We start from the raw sequence: 18,573 nt of genomic DNA, 5'->3' as shown, positions 1-18,573 counted from the left end.
TGATGCTGCTTGGCCTGCTGTGTTCATCCAGCTCTACACCTTGCTATCTCAGATTCTCCAACATCTGCAGTTCCTACTATTTATGAAAAAGAAACTGTTTTTAATAAACCTATTAGAGTTTTGAGCATATAACTTGTAGAATAGAGAAGGAAGCACCGTTGATATGGTGTATTTGAATTTTCTGAAAGCATGATAAAGTCTGACATGAGGTTATTATGCAAAATCTAAGTACACAGGAGTGGTGGTAATATATGGCATGGATTTAGTTGGTTATCAGACAGGAATCAGAGAGTAGGAATAAGTGGGTTGTTTTAGGAGTGGAAAGCAAAGACAAGTGAGGTTTCACAGGGCTCAATGTACAGGCCCCAGCTATTCAGAATACGTATCAACAATTTAAATGGGGGATTCAAGTCCAATATTCCCATGTTTCCGCAACAGAAACCTAGGCAGGAGTGAAAGTGGTGAGAGGACATAAAGAGGCTTCAGGGCGTTTAGTTGAGAGAGTTGGAAATGCTTCTCAGTATGATGTAGATAAATGTGAAGTTGTCCACTTCTTTAGGAAAAAGAGAATGGTGAAGTATTGTTTACTTGATAATAGATTGGCAAATGCTGATGTTCCAAAGGACCTGGGTGTCCTTGTACAGTAAGCAGTTATGAAAACAAGTGGAATGTTGGTTTTCATTGCAAGACAGTTTGACTACAGGATCAAGGAAGACTTACTGCATCTGTACAGATGAAATGTTCTACCACAGAAGGCTGTGGAGGCAGAGTCACTGAGTATATTTAAGAAAGAAATAGTGTTATGGAGCATAAACACGTCAGGGGGTACAGGAAGAGAGCAGACCTATGGCATTGAGGTGGAGGATAATTCATGAGTGTGTTGAATGGCAGGGCAGGTTAGATGGGGTGAATGGCCTGCTCTGTTTCTGTTTTGATGTCTAAGCCAACATTCCTCCCTCAGCCAAATTCAAGGAAAATTCATTTGCCTTGTTGAAGTGCAAAAACGACTGACATTAGTTCAGTGCCCCAGCCAACACATCTCCTTCAAGTAAAACCACTAAAATAGATCCATTTGTTATTTGCAAGATTTTGCTATATGAAACATAACTGGGTGTGTATCCTACATCATAACAATGAGTGGTCTTCAGTACAGAGTCTAAATGCTTTAGGATATCCTAAAATATTCAAGCTTATTCTTTAATTTTCTACTAAATTTAGGAGAATTGTCAGCTTATATAATGAGAAGCTGTACCATAATGTGATATGAAACCACCCACATTTAAATGTTTAATTTAGACTTAAAGTATCAATTATAGTGACCAGCTTTTAATGTCGCTCTTGGTACTATCTAAACAGATTATTTTGTTTGCTCCCTAACAAATCTAAACATGAACCGGAAGTGCCTGACTATGAAGAATTAAAGTAGATTGCCCAAGTAGAAATAAATGAATTAGGAGCAGTCGTAGGCCATTCAACCCTTCAAGCCTGGTCTGCCATTCAGTAAGTTCATGGCTGATCTTTTTGTCCCAGATTTCACATTCCCATCAACCCCAATCGTCTTGTATTTCTATTAGGCAAGGGAATCAATCTACCTGCACTTAAAATTATTTATTGATCCCACCTCCATTGCACTGTTAAGGCAGACAGTTCCAAAACTGCACAGTCCTCTGAGAGAAATAAACATTTCCCCTCATCTTAATTCTAAAAGAGGGTACCTTTTTAACGTTGAAAATGCAGCAAGTGTAAATACAGTACCTTTCCTCAACTCAACCCACCCCACCTCACCAAATTGCACCCTATGCAATTTTGGTCACCTTATTTAAGGAAGGATGTAAATACATTAGAAGTGGTTCAGAGGTGGTTTACTAGAGTGATACCTGGAATAAGTGGGTTGTCTTATGATTGGAGGACAGGCTGGACTTAAATATTTTTAAGTCAGAAGTAGATTGATTCTTAACCAATAGATCGATAGTTAATTGATAGACAGATAATCAAAGGTTATCAAGAGTAATGGGGATGTGGAATTCAAAACACAAACACATCAGCCATGACCTTAATGTATTGTGAAACAGGCTGAAGGGACTGAATGGTCTACTTCTCCTGTTTTATTTGCTCGTATTTCATGATGCCATGCAACTGTCAGTCTGATCCAACTCATATTAGGGCACTCCAAGGGTTAAATGCAGATAATTATGCTGAACTTGGTGATCACTTTGCATTTGGTTGATGTATGGGTATTTTATTAAGGGCAGAGAACTGTTAAATAGACTCCTGATTTTTACATAAATTAGTGAAAAAGCCATGTATCAATGCCAGAGCCAGTTACATCCCAAATAAAGTTTGTTTGTATCCATTTCCTGAGGAAGTGTCAAGGCAGTCTGAAATTATTTTGGAGACCAAAGGCTTTGGAAACTATCGATACAGGTTAACAAAAGCAATTTCCAGTATATAAAGGGATAAAAATTGAATGTTAAATCCACTCTTCAGTGTGGTGGGTCAGTGAAACGTGTTTAAATTCTGAATATTTTTGCTCATGACACAACTCATTCTTCAATATAGCTTTGTTAAATGCCATTCCTACAGTTAATATTTCATGGGCTTGAAATTCTGCTGTGGGTGCTAGCTGATGTGCATTGAATGAGCTTGTAAGAATGCTTTTTTCCAAATATTAACCTGTTTGAAACAAACAGGTTATTGTGCAAGAGGAAAGAAGTGATTGCACTGGAGGGGTTGCAAAGGAAATTCACCAGGCATTGCTTGAGATAGATCAGTTTAGCTGTACAAGTAACCTGAGGTTATCCAGCCTATATTCTTTAGAGCAGAGAAGGCTTAAATGGGACCTGCTTAGGGTGGATAAGATTGAGGGCATGGACAATGTGGATAGAAAGCATCAGCTCCCCTTAGTTGAGGAATCACTAACAAGGGGGCATAATTTTAAGATGAAAGGCAGGAGGTTTAGAGGTTATTTGAGGAAAATATTTTTCACCCAAAGGGTAATAGATATTTGGAATACACTGCCTGGGAGGGTAGCTGAGATGAGGAATCTCACAGCCTTTAAAAAGTATTTGCATGAGCACTTGAGAAATGTCATAACATTCAAAACTGCGGGCTGGAAAGAGTAGTTTTTTTAGTAGAAAGATTTAGTCTAGTTATTTATCGATGCCCAAGGTCTCTTCTGTACTGCGTGATTCTACAATGGTTAACACCTCCACTAAAATAGCGTAGAAAGGAATTTCACATCACAATGTGTTCAAGATTCACTGCTATCCTGTAACATTATTATCAAGGCTGCTGCCTCAGTTTTATTTTCATTTTTGTTTATTTTCTCCATTTGCGTACAATCACACCCTCTGCAATACATTTTATTCTCCGTAGTGCAATCCTACTGATACACACTTTCAACAATGTGAGTGTAGACTTAAGCATTTAAACAGCTCCCTTTTTAGATTGGTATCTATCCGTAGTTCCTACTAGGATCCCGGAGCTCCATGTGGCCCTGGATAGACCATTATGAACATTTAAACCACATTTATTCACTGAATCTTCTTTTATGTCAGTTGAGGTAAGGCATGGCTGGAAAAACAGAATATCTAGTCAGCAAATGCAGACAGTCTTTATGACTTTCAGGTGATGTATGGGGTGACTTCGACATAATATGGAGCTCTGAATTAATTATTCTGAAATTAGAACTTCAATCATGTGACCTAATCATCTCCCAAACTGTCTAAGTGTATGGACGCTTTGAGAAAACATTGATTCTAGCCAATATATAGTGTATCTATGGAAATGTAATTGTTTTCTCCACATTTGTTTGGTGTGGACTGGAGAAATCGTAAAAAATACAATGCCACATACCTTGCATTAATATTGTTCTTCATATACAGTGCACCTCATTTGAAATTTCAATGTATGTATCAGAAGCCAAATAATGAATTGTTACTTTATGAACTATTCAAAATACCCTAACTGTTATAAATACAAAACATTTTGGAATTAACCAGCAGGTCTAGCAGTATCTGTTAAGAAAGCTACAGTGTTAACATTTCAGTTTGATGACGTCATTACAACTTCTGAATTTTCATTCACTTAAAGCTATCTTTAATGGAATAATTAATAGCTTTAGGCCCATTATGTGCCATATTGCCTGGTCAGTCATCGAGAACTCCCTGGGCTGATCTGCCTTGTTCGAGTCTTGACTTGGTGAGTAAGAGCAGTGTTTCCCAAACTAGGGTCTGTAGTGACCTTCCAGGGGTTTGTGAAACACAGCTACCCCTGGGTGTTTGACTACCAATGAAATTAAAAATAAATTAGTGAATGGTAGCTAGAGGCTATTTGTACCTCCACTAGCCCTGCTTCTCGTGTACCTTCTATAGACTTCTGTGTTCATTGTAATATGCTTCCCCATTGTTCTTGTTATTTCCTGCTCCACTTTGTCGATTTTCTACTCTCCTGGGCTCTGCTGTCTCCACTGACCTGTCAAGGATATACAGATTATGGAGTGGGAATTGGCCTTCTCGTCCACATAGGCCCACTCGTCCTTGTAGTCCCTCCTGTACTTTGGCTTCCAATACCCAATCAAAAATTCACCCGTTTGCTTTAAATCATGTAAAAAAACAATTAGGAAAGATGCATCATCAGGTGTAACTCAGTTCCATGACGTCTGGACTCTTCCTGCGTGTTTCGTTAAGTATTGGAGGCACTGATATGAAGTTGTGATATGATTTCAGTGTTGAGTGAAGTTAGGGTTTGAGACCAAGAATGGTAATGTTTTGCATGTAACCTGTGCTTTAGTTTAATGTATGTATTATTATTCATTTCATGTACTGTCTGTATTCTAATTCACTCAGCAGAGTTCCTCGCGTATACAAAGATACCAACGTATATTTTAGTATACTAACTCGCATGCAGAATTTGTTTTAGCTTATTTTGTACTTCAATGCTAATTTATCCTAATAATGACACATTGACCTCTGGCGTCTGTTCCCAATCTGCAGAGCAATTTCTTCTCCTTCACCCACTGTTTACAAAAACTAAAAACCCAAAGTAAACAAACAATATTTGTGTTAGTTTGTATCTTTAGAGTGTATTTTGATCGTTAATATTGCTATAACAAATGGGTCCATATAGTAAAAAGAACCATGTCCATAATCAGATGAAGCTTGCCTCTGACTGTTGACAACAATTGAATTGAGCTAGATGTTCTTAATTGTGTTCCTAATGTACATGAACTCACAACAAAGATTTTTTTTTAAAGTGCTGCCAATTTTGCACTTACCTAGCCATTTTTACTAAGAGACCACGGGATGGGAAATAAACACACTTGCACTGGTACAATAGAGAGACTCATTTTAAGATTGCAGCTGAGACTCATTGTAGAGGTACAGTAGTGGAAACCATACTGTTCTTAACCTGGCAGAACCAAGTGCTGATACTAAGAAGCAAAAAACATAAATCATTGCAATCTCAATACTAGCTTGGCTGAGGAGTACCTTGGAGAGATATGTAAACATAATGAAATGTTTGTGTCAAATTCCAAATTCTTAATGGCTGATAGACGGGATCCTAGTATGATCTGAAGCCAAAAGATCATTAAAAATGTGCGAAAGGCAGCAGTTTTTAAAGGGAACCTTAATTACAGTAGCAGTTTGTTTGCAATGCAGGACACAAACAGCCTAATAAAGTGACTGCTGTTTTATGCCACTGCTATTAAAGCTGAGTAATTGATTGTGCATTGTGCACATTAAGAAATTGTGATGATGCTGAGTGAGTTTTGCATTGAAAATAAATCATTTTGCTTCATATTGTTGGAAACAAGGCTCACGTTTCTGATTTTGTTCCATTGGAGATATTTCCTTCCTTATGAAGACAACCTAATATTAGAATAAACACTAGTAGAAAACAAAATCTCATTTTCAACCGCAAGATTTTTTTCAGTTTTGTAAATGCCAAGCAGGAAATGGAATCAAAGGCTAGAAAAAGACCAGAGATTTTTGTGTAAGTCTGTAGTTTGTGCCGCTACTCCTCTTGAGTCTAGAAGAGGTTCTGAGAAAATTAATTTTCATAAATTGATCTTGTCCTCTTTGTCTAGTCCTCACCTCTGCACTGTAGTTTTGCTGCCATGCTGCAGATGGTGCTGGACTCCCCCATCCTGAAAAAAGGTTATGTGATGTTGCTGATGATGTCACTGGGCCACAACTTTTAAAGATTAAGTAGGTCCCCACCTAACTTTAGCAAGAGCCTCAGCAAAGCTATGAGTTGCTGTCACAAGAGTTGTGGCAGCCAGGAACACAATGGTTTGCAACTATAATTTGCAAATCTTAACCCCTCCCAGGTGCAGTTCCCACTGGATGAGCAGGACTAACATCTTAGCCAAAGTGTTTCCAGTAGCTGGTCTAGTGATTCAAGGCAAGTTTATCCCATCATTGTCATCACGTCTAACAGATCTTGCATATATTATGTCAGTACAGTGTGGAGCTGGAGGAACACAGCAGGTCAGGACTGATGAAGGGTCCCGATCCGAACCGAACCGTCAACTGTTCTGCTCCTCTGATGCTGCCTAACCTGCTGAGTTCCTCCAGCTCCACATGTATTGACTCTGACTCCAGCATCTGCAGTTCTTGTATATATTATATTTATTGCATATTATTTTGTTTAGCAATGTTTTAATGTATGCATGAGTTATTTTTTATTTATTCACATCTAGGCCAGCTTTTGTTACAAATCCCTAAATATCTTTCCGATTATAAGATTGCCCTTTGGGTCTTTTGCCTGTAGGGGAAATTCAGCGTGTTGGGTCTCCACAAAAGGGAATGGTTGGAAATGGGCAGTCTGGGTATTGCACGATATGCAGGTGGGACCCAGTGTTGACTGTGTCCACTGTGAACTGCGTTCCATGTCAACACTTGCCATTCTTTAGATATGAAGTGCAATTGCAAAATGGCTGGAACAAAGGCCAGGGTGGACAGAATTTGATGGCTGAAAGCACAGAATCTATATTTACTGGATAGAAGGGCATTGAAGGAATAAATACATGCAGTGATTTCATTGCCCATTTGCTATGCATGTAGAGTGAAAATGCTTAGGAGTCAGATGCTGATCAAAGGCAATTTGCACCATGTCATTATGGTTACACCTAGTACATGGGCATCTCAGTGATAATGGCGTTATCAGCAGTGACCGTAAGATGTAGGAACAGAAGTATGACATTCAGCCATCAAGAGTGCTCCCCTCTTTAATGAGAACATGGCTGAGCTGATAACTCAACTGTACTTTCATGCCTTTTTCCCATAACCATTGATTCCCTTATGATTAAAAATCTGTATACCTCAGCCTTGAATATACTGTACAAACTAGCCTCAACAAACCTATGCAGTAAAGAATTCCATATATTAAATACCCTCTGACACAAAATTCCTCCCCATCTCTGTCTTAAAATGTGTGACTTTTTATTCTGAGATTATAAGACACGTTGACTCAAGGACTGATCCCTGTGTCACACCACTTGTTACAGGTTGCCACCCTAAAAATTCCCCGCTTATCCCAAGTCTGTCTTTTTTTTGTTAGCCAATCCTCTATCCATGCTAATATACTCCCTCCCAACACCTTTCATGTTATTAAGTAGCCTAATTTGTGGTATGTTATCAAACACCTTTTGAAAATTCAAATATGTTACATCCACTGCTTCCTCTTTGTATGTTCTGCTTGTTACCTCCTCAAAGAATCCTAGTAAATTTATCAGACATGATTTCACCTTCAAGAAGCCACGTTGCTCCACTTAATTTTGTTATGTATTTCTAAATGCTGTACTTTTGCATTCTTTATAATAACCTGTAAGATTTTCCCAGTAACAAACGTTAAACTGTCTGGTCTATAGTTGCCTTTTTTTCACCGGCTTTGCTTTTTAAATCAAGATATTACTTTGGCAAATTTCTAATTCTGTGGGACTTTTCCAGACTCTAAGGATTCCTGGAAAATTAGTGCCAGTGCATTCATTATCTCTGTAATATCTTTAACATCCTAGGGTGCATCCCAGCAAGTCCAGGGAACTTAGTGACCTTTAGAGCAATTAGTTTTCCTGTCACTTTTCCTCTAGTGATATTATTGTAATCATTTCTTCTCCTCGTTTTGATCCTTAATTATTTAGTAATTTTGGGATGCTGTTAGTGTATTCTACTGTGAAGACTGATGATATGTATTTATTCAACTCCACTGCAATTTCCTGCTTCTCTTAATTATTTCCCCACCCTCATTCTCTAAGGACAACTATTCGTGTTCACTTTGACTTCTGTCTTCCTGATTAGATATTTGAAGAAGCTCTTATTGTGGGTCTTGGTATTGCTTGTAAGTTTGCCCTCACAGTTTATCTTTTCCCTCTATTTTATTTGGGTTGTCCTTTATTAGTTTTTAAAAATTTCCCCAATCTTCTGTCTCGCCATTAATCTTTGACAGATTGTATGTTTTTTTTCTTTTAATTTGATCCTCTCCTTAAGTTCCCTGGTTAGCTATGGTTGACTTAATCCATTCTGCAGTGGAATGTAGCCTTCCTGTGAGCCATGAATTATGTTCTTAAACGTCTACTATTGTTCTTCAACCATCTTTGCTGCTAAACACATTATTCGCTCTACTCCAGCCAGCTCTGCCCTCATTCCTTTGTGATTACCCTTGCTTAAGCTTAGCACAGTTGTTTCCAACCCCAATTACTCATTCTCAACATGAATGCAAAATTCAACCAGGTTGTGGTCACTGTTTCCTAGGGGATCTTCTACTTTGACGTCATTTATTAAACCTTCTTCATTGCATATCACCATGTATAAAATAGCCTGAACCCTGATTGGATCCACAACATATCATTTAAGGAAACTATCCCAAATATACTCTGAACTCTTCCTCACAGCTTCTTCTGCCAATCTGACTGTTCCAATCTACGTCAAAATTAAAGTCGCCTGTGATTAATCTATTTGCTTTGTTGTGTGCCCTGAATATCTCCTGATTTATTCTCTATCTCACCATGTAACTGTTAGGGAGCCATAGATTACACCAACCAATGTCGTCTCAGCCTTTTTATTCCTTAACTGCACCAATGTCGATTCACCATCTTCTGTTTCAGGATCATTTCTTGATATCATAATTACACCAACTGTGCTCGCCTACAGCACTTCCCTTCCTGCCTGACCTTTCAAGAAGTCAGATACTTCTGAATGTTTAGATCCCAGTTTTGATCTCCATGTAATCATGTCCCTGTAATGGCTATACGACCATACCATTAACTTGTATTTGTGCCGTTAATTCATTTACTTTGTTTCGAATGCTCTAAGTGTTAAAGTAAAGAGCCATTCATTGTGTCTTTTTACTACTTTTTCCTTTTTTTGAACCCATTTACTGCTGTTTTTCCACGTTTGTATATTCTGCCCTTTTCTGTCTCACTCTAGGTATTGTTATCCAAATTGCTGACCTTTTAATGCTGCCATATCATCCTGCTTTGTAAGTCTACATTTCGCTTTGCCCTGTCCCCCACCCACCAACCACCTCTCTACAACCCTAGTTATTCTATTCACCAGGACACTGGTCTCACCACAGTTCAAGTGAAGCCCATCCTAACAGAACAGCTCCCTTCTACCCTCGGTATTGGTATCATTGCCCCATGAACTGAAACCCATTACCAATCGTTGTGACACATTTACCTCCTTGCCTTTATTTACTCTATGCCACTCTGCCTGGCTCAAGTATTAATCCTAAGATTATTACCTTGGACGTTCTACTTTATAATTTAGTTCCTAACTGTTCAACTTTGCTCAGTAAAGCCTCCTTTCTAGTTCTAGCAGTGTTGTTGATACGAATCTGAAAGACAGCTACTGGATCCCTCCCTTTCCTCTCCAAGTTCTTCTGCAGACCTAATGAGATATCCTTAACTGTGGCACTGGACAGGCAACACCCTTTGGGACCCCAGTTCACAGCTGCAGAGAGTAGTATCTATCCTCTTAATTTTACTGCTCCTACCATTCCTACATTCTTATTTCCTCTTCTGACTTAAATGGCTCCCTGTATCAAGATGCCATAGTTAATTTGCTCATCCTCCCTGCAGTCCCTGCTCTTGTATGCACAGCTTGCAACATCCCAGTGGGACTCCTTAGCTCTGGATGCCTTCCTAAGAAAAAGAAGGCAGATGAGGATCACCAGAGTCAATGGCAAGGCCAGGAATAGCAGTGAGTTCGCACTGAGGATAAGGAGCATTCAGTTCAGAGAAGAGGACTCTGCCTCAGTATGTGTGGAGTGGGCCAGAGTTTTCTGGCTTAGTGCTGATCCAGGCTCCTTATGCCCTGGAGCGCTGACAAAACTATCAGGACACAAATTGAAGGTGAGAGGGGAAAGATTTTAAAAAGGTCCTAAGGGGTAACTTTTTCATGCAGAGAGTGGTGCGTGTATAGAACGAGCTGGTAGAGGAAGTGATGGATGTGGGTACAATCACAATATTTAAAAGGCATCTGGATGGGTATATGAGTAGGAAGGGTTTAGAGGGATATGGGGCAAATGCTGGCAAATGTGACTAGGTCAGATTAGGATGTCTAGTTGGCACAAACAAGTTCAAACAAAGGGTCTGTTTCCGTGCTGCATGACTCTATGACTCGATGATACAGGGAACTGAGAGCAGCACGACTGGGGGCCCGTCCTCTCCTGGTGGCTATGATTGTGACAGCCACTCTGAACTTCTATGCAGCTGGCTTATTCCACTGAGCGAGGGGTAACCTGTGTGGATTTTTTAGTCATGCACCCACAAATGCATCAGGACTGTGACTGATACCATCTACACAATATCATACCAGTTTGTTTGTTTCTCCATGATGAGGTCAGTGCAGCAGCTGGGCAGTAGGATTTGGGAACATATCTGGCTTCTCCCGAGTACAGGGTGCAATTGACTACACACATGTGACACTGAGAGGGCTGTGACACAATGCTGAGGAATTCATCAACAGGAGCTAACGTTCATTAATGTTACATTAAATCTGTGATCAGTTTTACCACTTCCTAGAGATGTGTGCCCACAACCCTGGCAGTTGGCACGACTCCTATAGCCTGGAGCGCTTTCATGTACCTGATATGTTTTGAGGTTCCAAGGCCTTATATGGCTGGTTACTAGTGGACAAGGACTACCCAGTGGGGATATGGCTCATGTCACTATTGCACAACCCTTGACATAACCAGAGCCATGTGGAGCATTTTATCGGGCTGTTGGAATTGCAGTTCCACTGCTTGGATCAGTCTTGGTGGGAGGTGGAGGGTAAGATGGAACTGGAATCAGGTGTGAGGATGATATGGGGCTGAGTAGATAGTTAATGAAGCAAGTTTGGTAAATTTTTCTCTCCACAGACTTGCTGAGTTTCTCCAGTTTGGCAGGGTATGGTGTGAAAGCTCAGTAGGCCTTGCAGTGGAAATCCCTCCAAAAAAACTCGACATAACATGGACTTTGTCAATAAAATATTCAGGCCAAACTATCTACATTTTGGTATAGATTCCCTGGATCCAATTCATAAGTAATATGTTTGCTTATGACACACTCTAAATCAGAAATAGAGCCTTCTAACATGTATTAAAATTTAATACACTTTTTGTATTGAATTAATTTAATATGCTGAGTGGTAAACTTTGTAGTTTGAGGATATAATGAGTACTTTATCTAGTGATGCAATGTTCCTATATAAAATTAAGGAGAAGTAACTCCTCACTCTTATGTCTCCTATTCAGCTGCAACTACACCTGCATGGCTTTTCTCTATAAAACTTGTACTTAGTTAAAGAAATAACCTTTCAGACAATTTCCATTTCATTCTTCAATATCTTTTCCATGAACTCCCTGTTGGCCCACAGCCAAAGAAACACATTGTAATGTATATTCCATAATTCCCCACTGCCATACTGGTCATTACCAAAGTAGCACCCTTCGCCTCTGAGGAGGCATTTGGACTTTACTTCCAGTCTCTGTGATGTCAGTATAGCTGCCTTTTTTCCTGTCTTCACAAAATAAACTACGGCAACTCACAGTACTGTTAGTAGCTGCATTTAGTTCCTACATCTGTGTAAGAGATTTCTAATATTACTTGGTAGAAACACAGGGGATCACAAACACAGAATTACAGCACTTCACTGCTATGCTGAGCTAGCTGATAGCACTCAGAGTCCATGCTTGGAAATTCTTATCTTGTGTCAAATGAACTGTTGGTTATGATGTAGGTGATGTTGGTAATAATGGTAGTTGCTGTTGGTGCTGATTCTCTTCCAACTACTGTGGAGTATGTTGTTTTTTACATGCAGATTTTATTTCAGTTTCTAAATTTTCCCCTTCTCTGGAAACAAATACTGGGGTACAGTTCAACAGGTAGCAGCCCATTCTCATCCCAATGTCAAACTGGATAGGACTTTTGCCTGTGATTCAGAAGCTGCGGGTTCAAGTCCCATTTCTGAAGTCTTCCACAATATAGCCTGACATCTTGTTGCTGTATCAAAGAAATGTTGGCCCGTTACATCTGTTTTTGAGATGAGAATTTAAACCAAGGACCCAGCCGCTGCTCTGTGGTGGATGCAAAGGAACCTGTGACATCATTTGTAGTGGATATGAGAGTTCTCCTACTGCCCTGGCCAATGTTTTTTCCTCAACTAATATAATGAAAACAGATTTTTTAAATTACTATTTGTGGAAGCTTGCTGTATAATTATTAAATGACACCAGTGGTGAGTGTATTCCAAAAGTGCTTAATTGGAAGTACTTTGGGATGTTCTGCTTTCATGATAGACACCATGTAAATGTAAGTCTGTCTTTTACTCTTCATTAGTGGGTAACACATGAGGGAAATATAACATAAATCTCAACGTGTCTAGCTGTCAAGATGAGTAAGGTCACTGACCATAGCCTTGGAACTATATCACCATTCTTTCTTTGTCACTGAAATTCCTAACAGCTTTACAGATGTAACTGCAGCGCATGGACTGCGATGGTTCAAGAGGTTGACTACTAACCCTCAGCCCCACACTTCACCATGCACACCGCGCACCCCACTTGGGGATGCACAATAAATGCTGGCCTTGACACCAATGCCCACCTTCCAAGAAAGTTTTTTTTTTTAAAAATTAAATATTAAATTTGAGGTTTGTTTGACTTTAGGAGAGATTGTTAGTGTAAATTTCTACTGGAATAAATTCGGTTTTACATTCACACAGATCTGGTAAGTTTTTTTGACTGTCTGAAAGAAAGTTAAAGAGGTAATCAAACTTTGTGAGGCTTGAGAGAAACCTAGTTTCCACTGGTGTTTAAATAATCATTGTACAGACATTCAAGATTATTAGGAATGGAGTGCTCTAAAGAGGTGGCACTTGATATAGTTTATTTGAAATGATGAATTAGATCTTTTTTCCTAAAGAAAAGGTATAAACTGATTCAGGAAATGCACAAGGAATTGAATTAGCTGGAGCTGGCTGTGTTAGGCTAAGTAGCTTCACTCTCCACAATAGATCCTGTGATACTGTTGCCATCAAAACCTTTTCTTTTGTCTTGTAGGGAAACCAATTCAGATCAAACCCAGATTTTGATTGATTTCTGCTGACGTTCCATCACAAAACCATATCAACATTAACCAAGTAGCAGAAAGAAGCCTTGCTTGGGATGGTTTATTCACCTCGAGTTAAACTGTTTGGACAGCGAGCAGAAGAGACATTTCCGACTGCTGTTTTGCACAATCATTTTCTGTGGTGCTTTCTTCTCCCTCTGATGTAAGAACCCAGATTATGGCCTTACAAGAAAACCTCCGGGGACATTGCAATTACAAATCTAGCAGTGTTTACTATTCATCTACACGTACCATTTGAGGGAAATAATTCATTTAAGCAATGATTCTGATATGAATCTTAGTTGCTTAGTTTCTGAGCCTCAAGGATGTATTTTGTTTTTCTGTCCCAGAACAGTGGAGCAACATTTAAAAATGGTGGTTTTTATATTGTTGTAGATTCTGAATTTGTTAAAACAAAAGCTCAGCTGCCTCCAGTTTTATTAAATATTATAAAGTTTTGATTCTTGTTATTATGTGTGTAATGTCTTGGTGTGCATTATTCAGAACTTTACCTTGCTTGATGGGTAGTGTAATGGGAACTCTACTCCATACTCCAAGAACACCTGACTTGGGAATTCTTGATTCTTAGAGCTAATAGAAAAGTGAAAACTGTTCCATTGTCCATAGCAGAATCCTTATTCCTAAACACTAAATTTGACAAAAAAAAGTAAACCCAACCCAAGACATTTCTAAATAAAAACCAAAAGAACTGCGGGTGCTGTAAATGAGGAACAAAAACAGAAGTTTCTGGGAAAGGTCAGAAGGTCTGGCAAAAAGAAGACAAAATCAGAGTTAACGTTTCGGTCCAGTGACCTGTTCTGAAGAAGGGTCACCGGACCTGAAACATTAACTCTGATATTTTCTTCACAGATTCAGCCAGACCTGCTGATCCTTTCCAGCAGCTTCTGTTTTTGTTCCAAGACATTTCTAATGCCTTTGAGATTTGTTTGCATCTGCAAACTACCCTTCCTGAAGCTATTTAAATGCATTATTGAATCTACTTTTGGAATTTTTAATTACACTGAATCTGATAATTGATGAAGGGTGTATTTAGTTGTATATGTAGTCATGTCTACAAAGCTTATGAACAATTTTGATCTTTTAATATAGCAAGAATCTGTTGTCAGTCTATATTTTAAAATTCAGATATACTAGGTTAAGTGCTGCTGTCTTACCCAAGATATTACAATGGGCAACATTTCAAAATATTGATGCTCAATGCATGGAATAGGATTCTAGTTTGCATCCCACTCAGCTGCAGTTTTTACCAGTGGAGCTTGTGACATGGCAGAGCAGAAGAGATTGGAAGATCTGCAGAATTGTGAAACTGGGCAATTCCTGGCACCTTCTGGCAGATGTGCAGGCCAATATTTGCCAAGTGGGTGCAGGCACCACTTACCATCTTTGCTGTCATGTGCAAGACCAGGTCAACGAAGAACGAAAAAAAGGCAGTTTACATAGAACAATACATCAAGGATTTAAAAGGTTTTTATAGATGGGCGTCATTCACATTAGCTTGGTTTGTGCGTATTGTGATTGAAAATCTCATTTTATTTATTAAGAGAAACAAATTACAATTAATATATTTTAGCTTACACACTAAGAAATCAACACTGAAGATTTTGATATTAAACTTCAGTACCTCTATGTTGATTGTGCCTATACTATTTTTTAAAAAAATGCACACTCTTTACATGATAGACTCCATCTACAAGTTCACTGATGACACCACTGTTGTAGGCTGGATATCAAACAATGATGAGACAGAATACAGGAGAGATAAAATGCTTGATGACATGGTGCAAAGATAACAATCTCTCCCTCAGTGTCAGCAAAACTAAAGAGCTGACCATCAACTTCAGAATCAAGGACGAGTACACGCCGCTATCTACATTGATGGAGCTAAGGTGGAGATGGTTGAGAGCGTCAAGTTCCTAGGAGTGATGATCACGAACTATCTGTCCTGGACCACCAACGTTGATGTGATGGTCAAGAAGGCAAAACAACCCCTCTTCTTCCTCAGGAAGCTGAAGAAATTCAGCATGTCCATAAGGACCCTCACCAACTTTAACAGATGCACCATAGAAAGCATACTGTCTGGATGCATCACGACTTGGTATGACAACCGCTCTCCCCTAAGAAACTACAGAAAGTTGTGTACAGCCCAGTCCATCACGCAAGCCAGCGTTCCATCCATTGACTCCGTCTACACTTCTCGTTGCCGTAGAAAGGCAACTAACATAGTCAAAAATCCCTCCCATCCTGGTTATAATCTCTTCCCACCTCTTCCGTCAGGCAGAAGATACAACGACCTAAACACACATATCAACAGGTTCAAGAACAGCTTCTTCCTAGCTGTTAGACTCTCAAATTTCAAATCTAATATAGATCTTCCTGTTTGTGCACCTTCTCTGCAGCCATAACTTTGTATTCCTCGCTCTGTTCAATCACTTTGATCTCTGTAAGATATGATCTGCCTGTACTGCATGAAAAACAAAACCTTTCACTGTACCTAGGTACATGTGACAATAATAAATCAAATAAAGTGTTGGTTGGTGAACAAAGATAGTGTAATGATAGTCCTCTTAACATTTCATAAATTTGCATAACATTATATACAATATATAAATATATTGTAAAATGTATACAACATTATATACAATATAATACAAACGTGCTGTGCCCCATTCAATACATTCACAATGTAGTCTTTGTATTTTCATTGCTGCATATTATTTCCTGGAGAATTTATTCCTGTTTAATACATTTTTCTTTGCTATTTATAATCAAATTTTGGTGAAGATTGACGAGCCTTTTTCCAAAAAATCAAACCTGTTTTCAACCTGTTATTGGAGCCTATTTTCGTTTCGTAATTTTACAGAAATACATATCTTACACGGTCTCAATGTATGTAGGAAGTCAACATTAACTACACTGTGTGCACTTCTAATGGATCAAAGGTCAGTGAAGCTTTGATTATTAACAAATTAAAGTTACAATGAAAGAAAGCACATGCATTTATCTAATGCATCCTTAGGCTGTTCTAATGCATAACACAATGAATGAATTATTTTTGAAGTTAAATCAGCTAATCTTCATAAAGCAAATTAGGTTAATGATAAGTTTATAAATTGATGGAACTAGTTAAATGATAAATATTACCTTAACTAGGACCATTTTAAAATGACCCAGTGCCACCTATTCAGAATCACTGTTGTTAGCAGCTCTTGTTTAAAAAGTACCACAAAGACAGTATTCTCACACGTCTTATTCAGGCTGATTGTAAAATACAAGTGACATTAAGGAATGATCTAATTTATGTTCTGAATTGTCAACTGAAGATTTTGAGGTCTGCAATAGTCAGGGCAGCCCTTAAATGTACTGCTGCATGCTGAGCAATTCCTGTCCAAGGCCACCCACATGGGCCTCAGACAGGAGAGGGCACTATTCATACTAGTCTGAAAGTCCCACACACTTTCATCTGCCATGATAGTTGCCTGCCTCATTTTAGGAGGAAACAGCCCATAATATTGCAGAAGGAATCCAGGGAGGTGGTGGGCTTCTGACATTCAGCACCTCACTACTTACGTGGAGAGATTCCAGACTGTGACCACTCAGAACAGCTGACTGACTGTTTCCAAGCCCCTGGACTGGTATCAGAGGCTGTCCTTGATTTAATGCACTGGACCCCTGAATGAAGGCTGTTCCCACTTTGACTTGACTGAGGCCTGCTGACAACCAGGACAAATTTCTGTTTGCTCTAAACTGCAAGACAAGACTGAGTTAATATGAGCCTGGTATCTGGCTGAAGAGGCAAAGCGCAAAAAGGCAGTGCAAGGTAGGCATGCTGTGAGCATCCATGTAGTGTCCAAATGAGTGAGTATTTTGACACTAAGCAAATAGCATGGTGATGCAACTTGTTCCAGTCCATCAGCTGAATACATGTCACTGAATGCACAGTGTCCTATCTACAGTGTTACAATGTTGGTTGCCAGTGCAGCCCAAGGTGCAATGCGTAAATGTCCTTTTAGTGAAACGGAGATGTGCTAGAGCATTCTTGGAGACTGGCACGTTCCAGATAAAATGACTGTGGATGTGGGTTGCGTGAGTCCGGTGCCCATGGAGTATGCCCTGAGATGTTGGTGTCTGATACCCAACCTCGAGGTCATTTGGAGTAAGCAGGGAACTGAATTCACGAGGTACCTACTCTAGTTTTCTATGGTGAGTTTTCATGACATCTAGCTTGTTGAGGTAGAAAGCTGAATATTAATGAGTTGGGCTGTTAACAAGATGTTTAACAAGCAATAATTCCCCTTAATTGGCAATTGGTCACTGCCTCATAGTCATAGAGATATACTGAACAGAAAAAAGACCTTTGCCCCATTGAGTCTGCACTGTTCAAAAACAACCACCTAACTATTCTGAACCCATTTCCAACACGGTCCATATCCTTGTCTTGCAAGTGTACAATTAAATACTGTCATCTTAAGTCTATGCCACCTGGTCTTGATTCTCCACCAAAGGAAAAAAGTTCCTTCCTGTCTACCCTATCTAAGTCTTCATAGTTTGACATATCTCAAACACGTACCCCCTCAGTCTCCTCTGCTCCAGTCTATCCAATCTCTTTTCATAGCTAAAACTCTCAGTCCAGGCAACGTCCCAATAAAACTCATCTTCATCCTCTCCATTGCAATTACGTTCTTACTATAAGCTCCTCAAGTTCCTAGGAGTAACAATAACTGACAACCTTTCCTGGACTTCACGCGTAGATGCAACAGTCAAAAATGCACGACAACGCCTCTTCTTCATCAGGTGGCTCAGGAAATTTGGCATACCCATAAGGACCTCACCAACTTCTACATATGCACCATTGAAAACATACTGCCCTGGTAATGGCCTGGTATGGCAACTGCTCCGCCCAGAACTGTAATAAACTGAAGAAGGTTGTGTGCACAGCCCAGACCATCATGGAAGCCCAC

At 39.4% G+C, this 18,573-nt stretch overlaps 1 protein-coding gene across 1 annotated transcript in view; it reads left to right on the top strand.

The window, feature by feature from the left end:
• zc3h3 (zinc finger CCCH-type containing 3) overlaps positions 1-16,159 on the top strand; it is a 102,753-nt gene extending 86,594 nt beyond the window's left edge. Inside the window, exon 8 of the mRNA XM_048596174.1 lies at positions 13,546-16,159. Coding sequence (XP_048452131.1) covers positions 13,546-13,577 — 32 coding nt within the window. The 3' untranslated portion in view covers positions 13,578-16,159. The remainder of the gene's footprint in view (positions 1-13,545) is intronic.
• Positions 16,160-18,573: the final 2,414 nt, after the last annotated feature.

The sequence above is a fragment of the Rhincodon typus genome, chromosome 4 (assembly GCF_021869965.1).
Source record: "Rhincodon typus isolate 14 chromosome 4, sRhiTyp1.1, whole genome shotgun sequence".
Lineage (NCBI taxonomy): Eukaryota > Metazoa > Chordata > Chondrichthyes > Orectolobiformes > Rhincodontidae > Rhincodon > Rhincodon typus.
The sequence above is the reverse complement of the archived record's forward strand: the minus strand, read 5'-3'. Positions and strand labels throughout refer to the sequence as shown.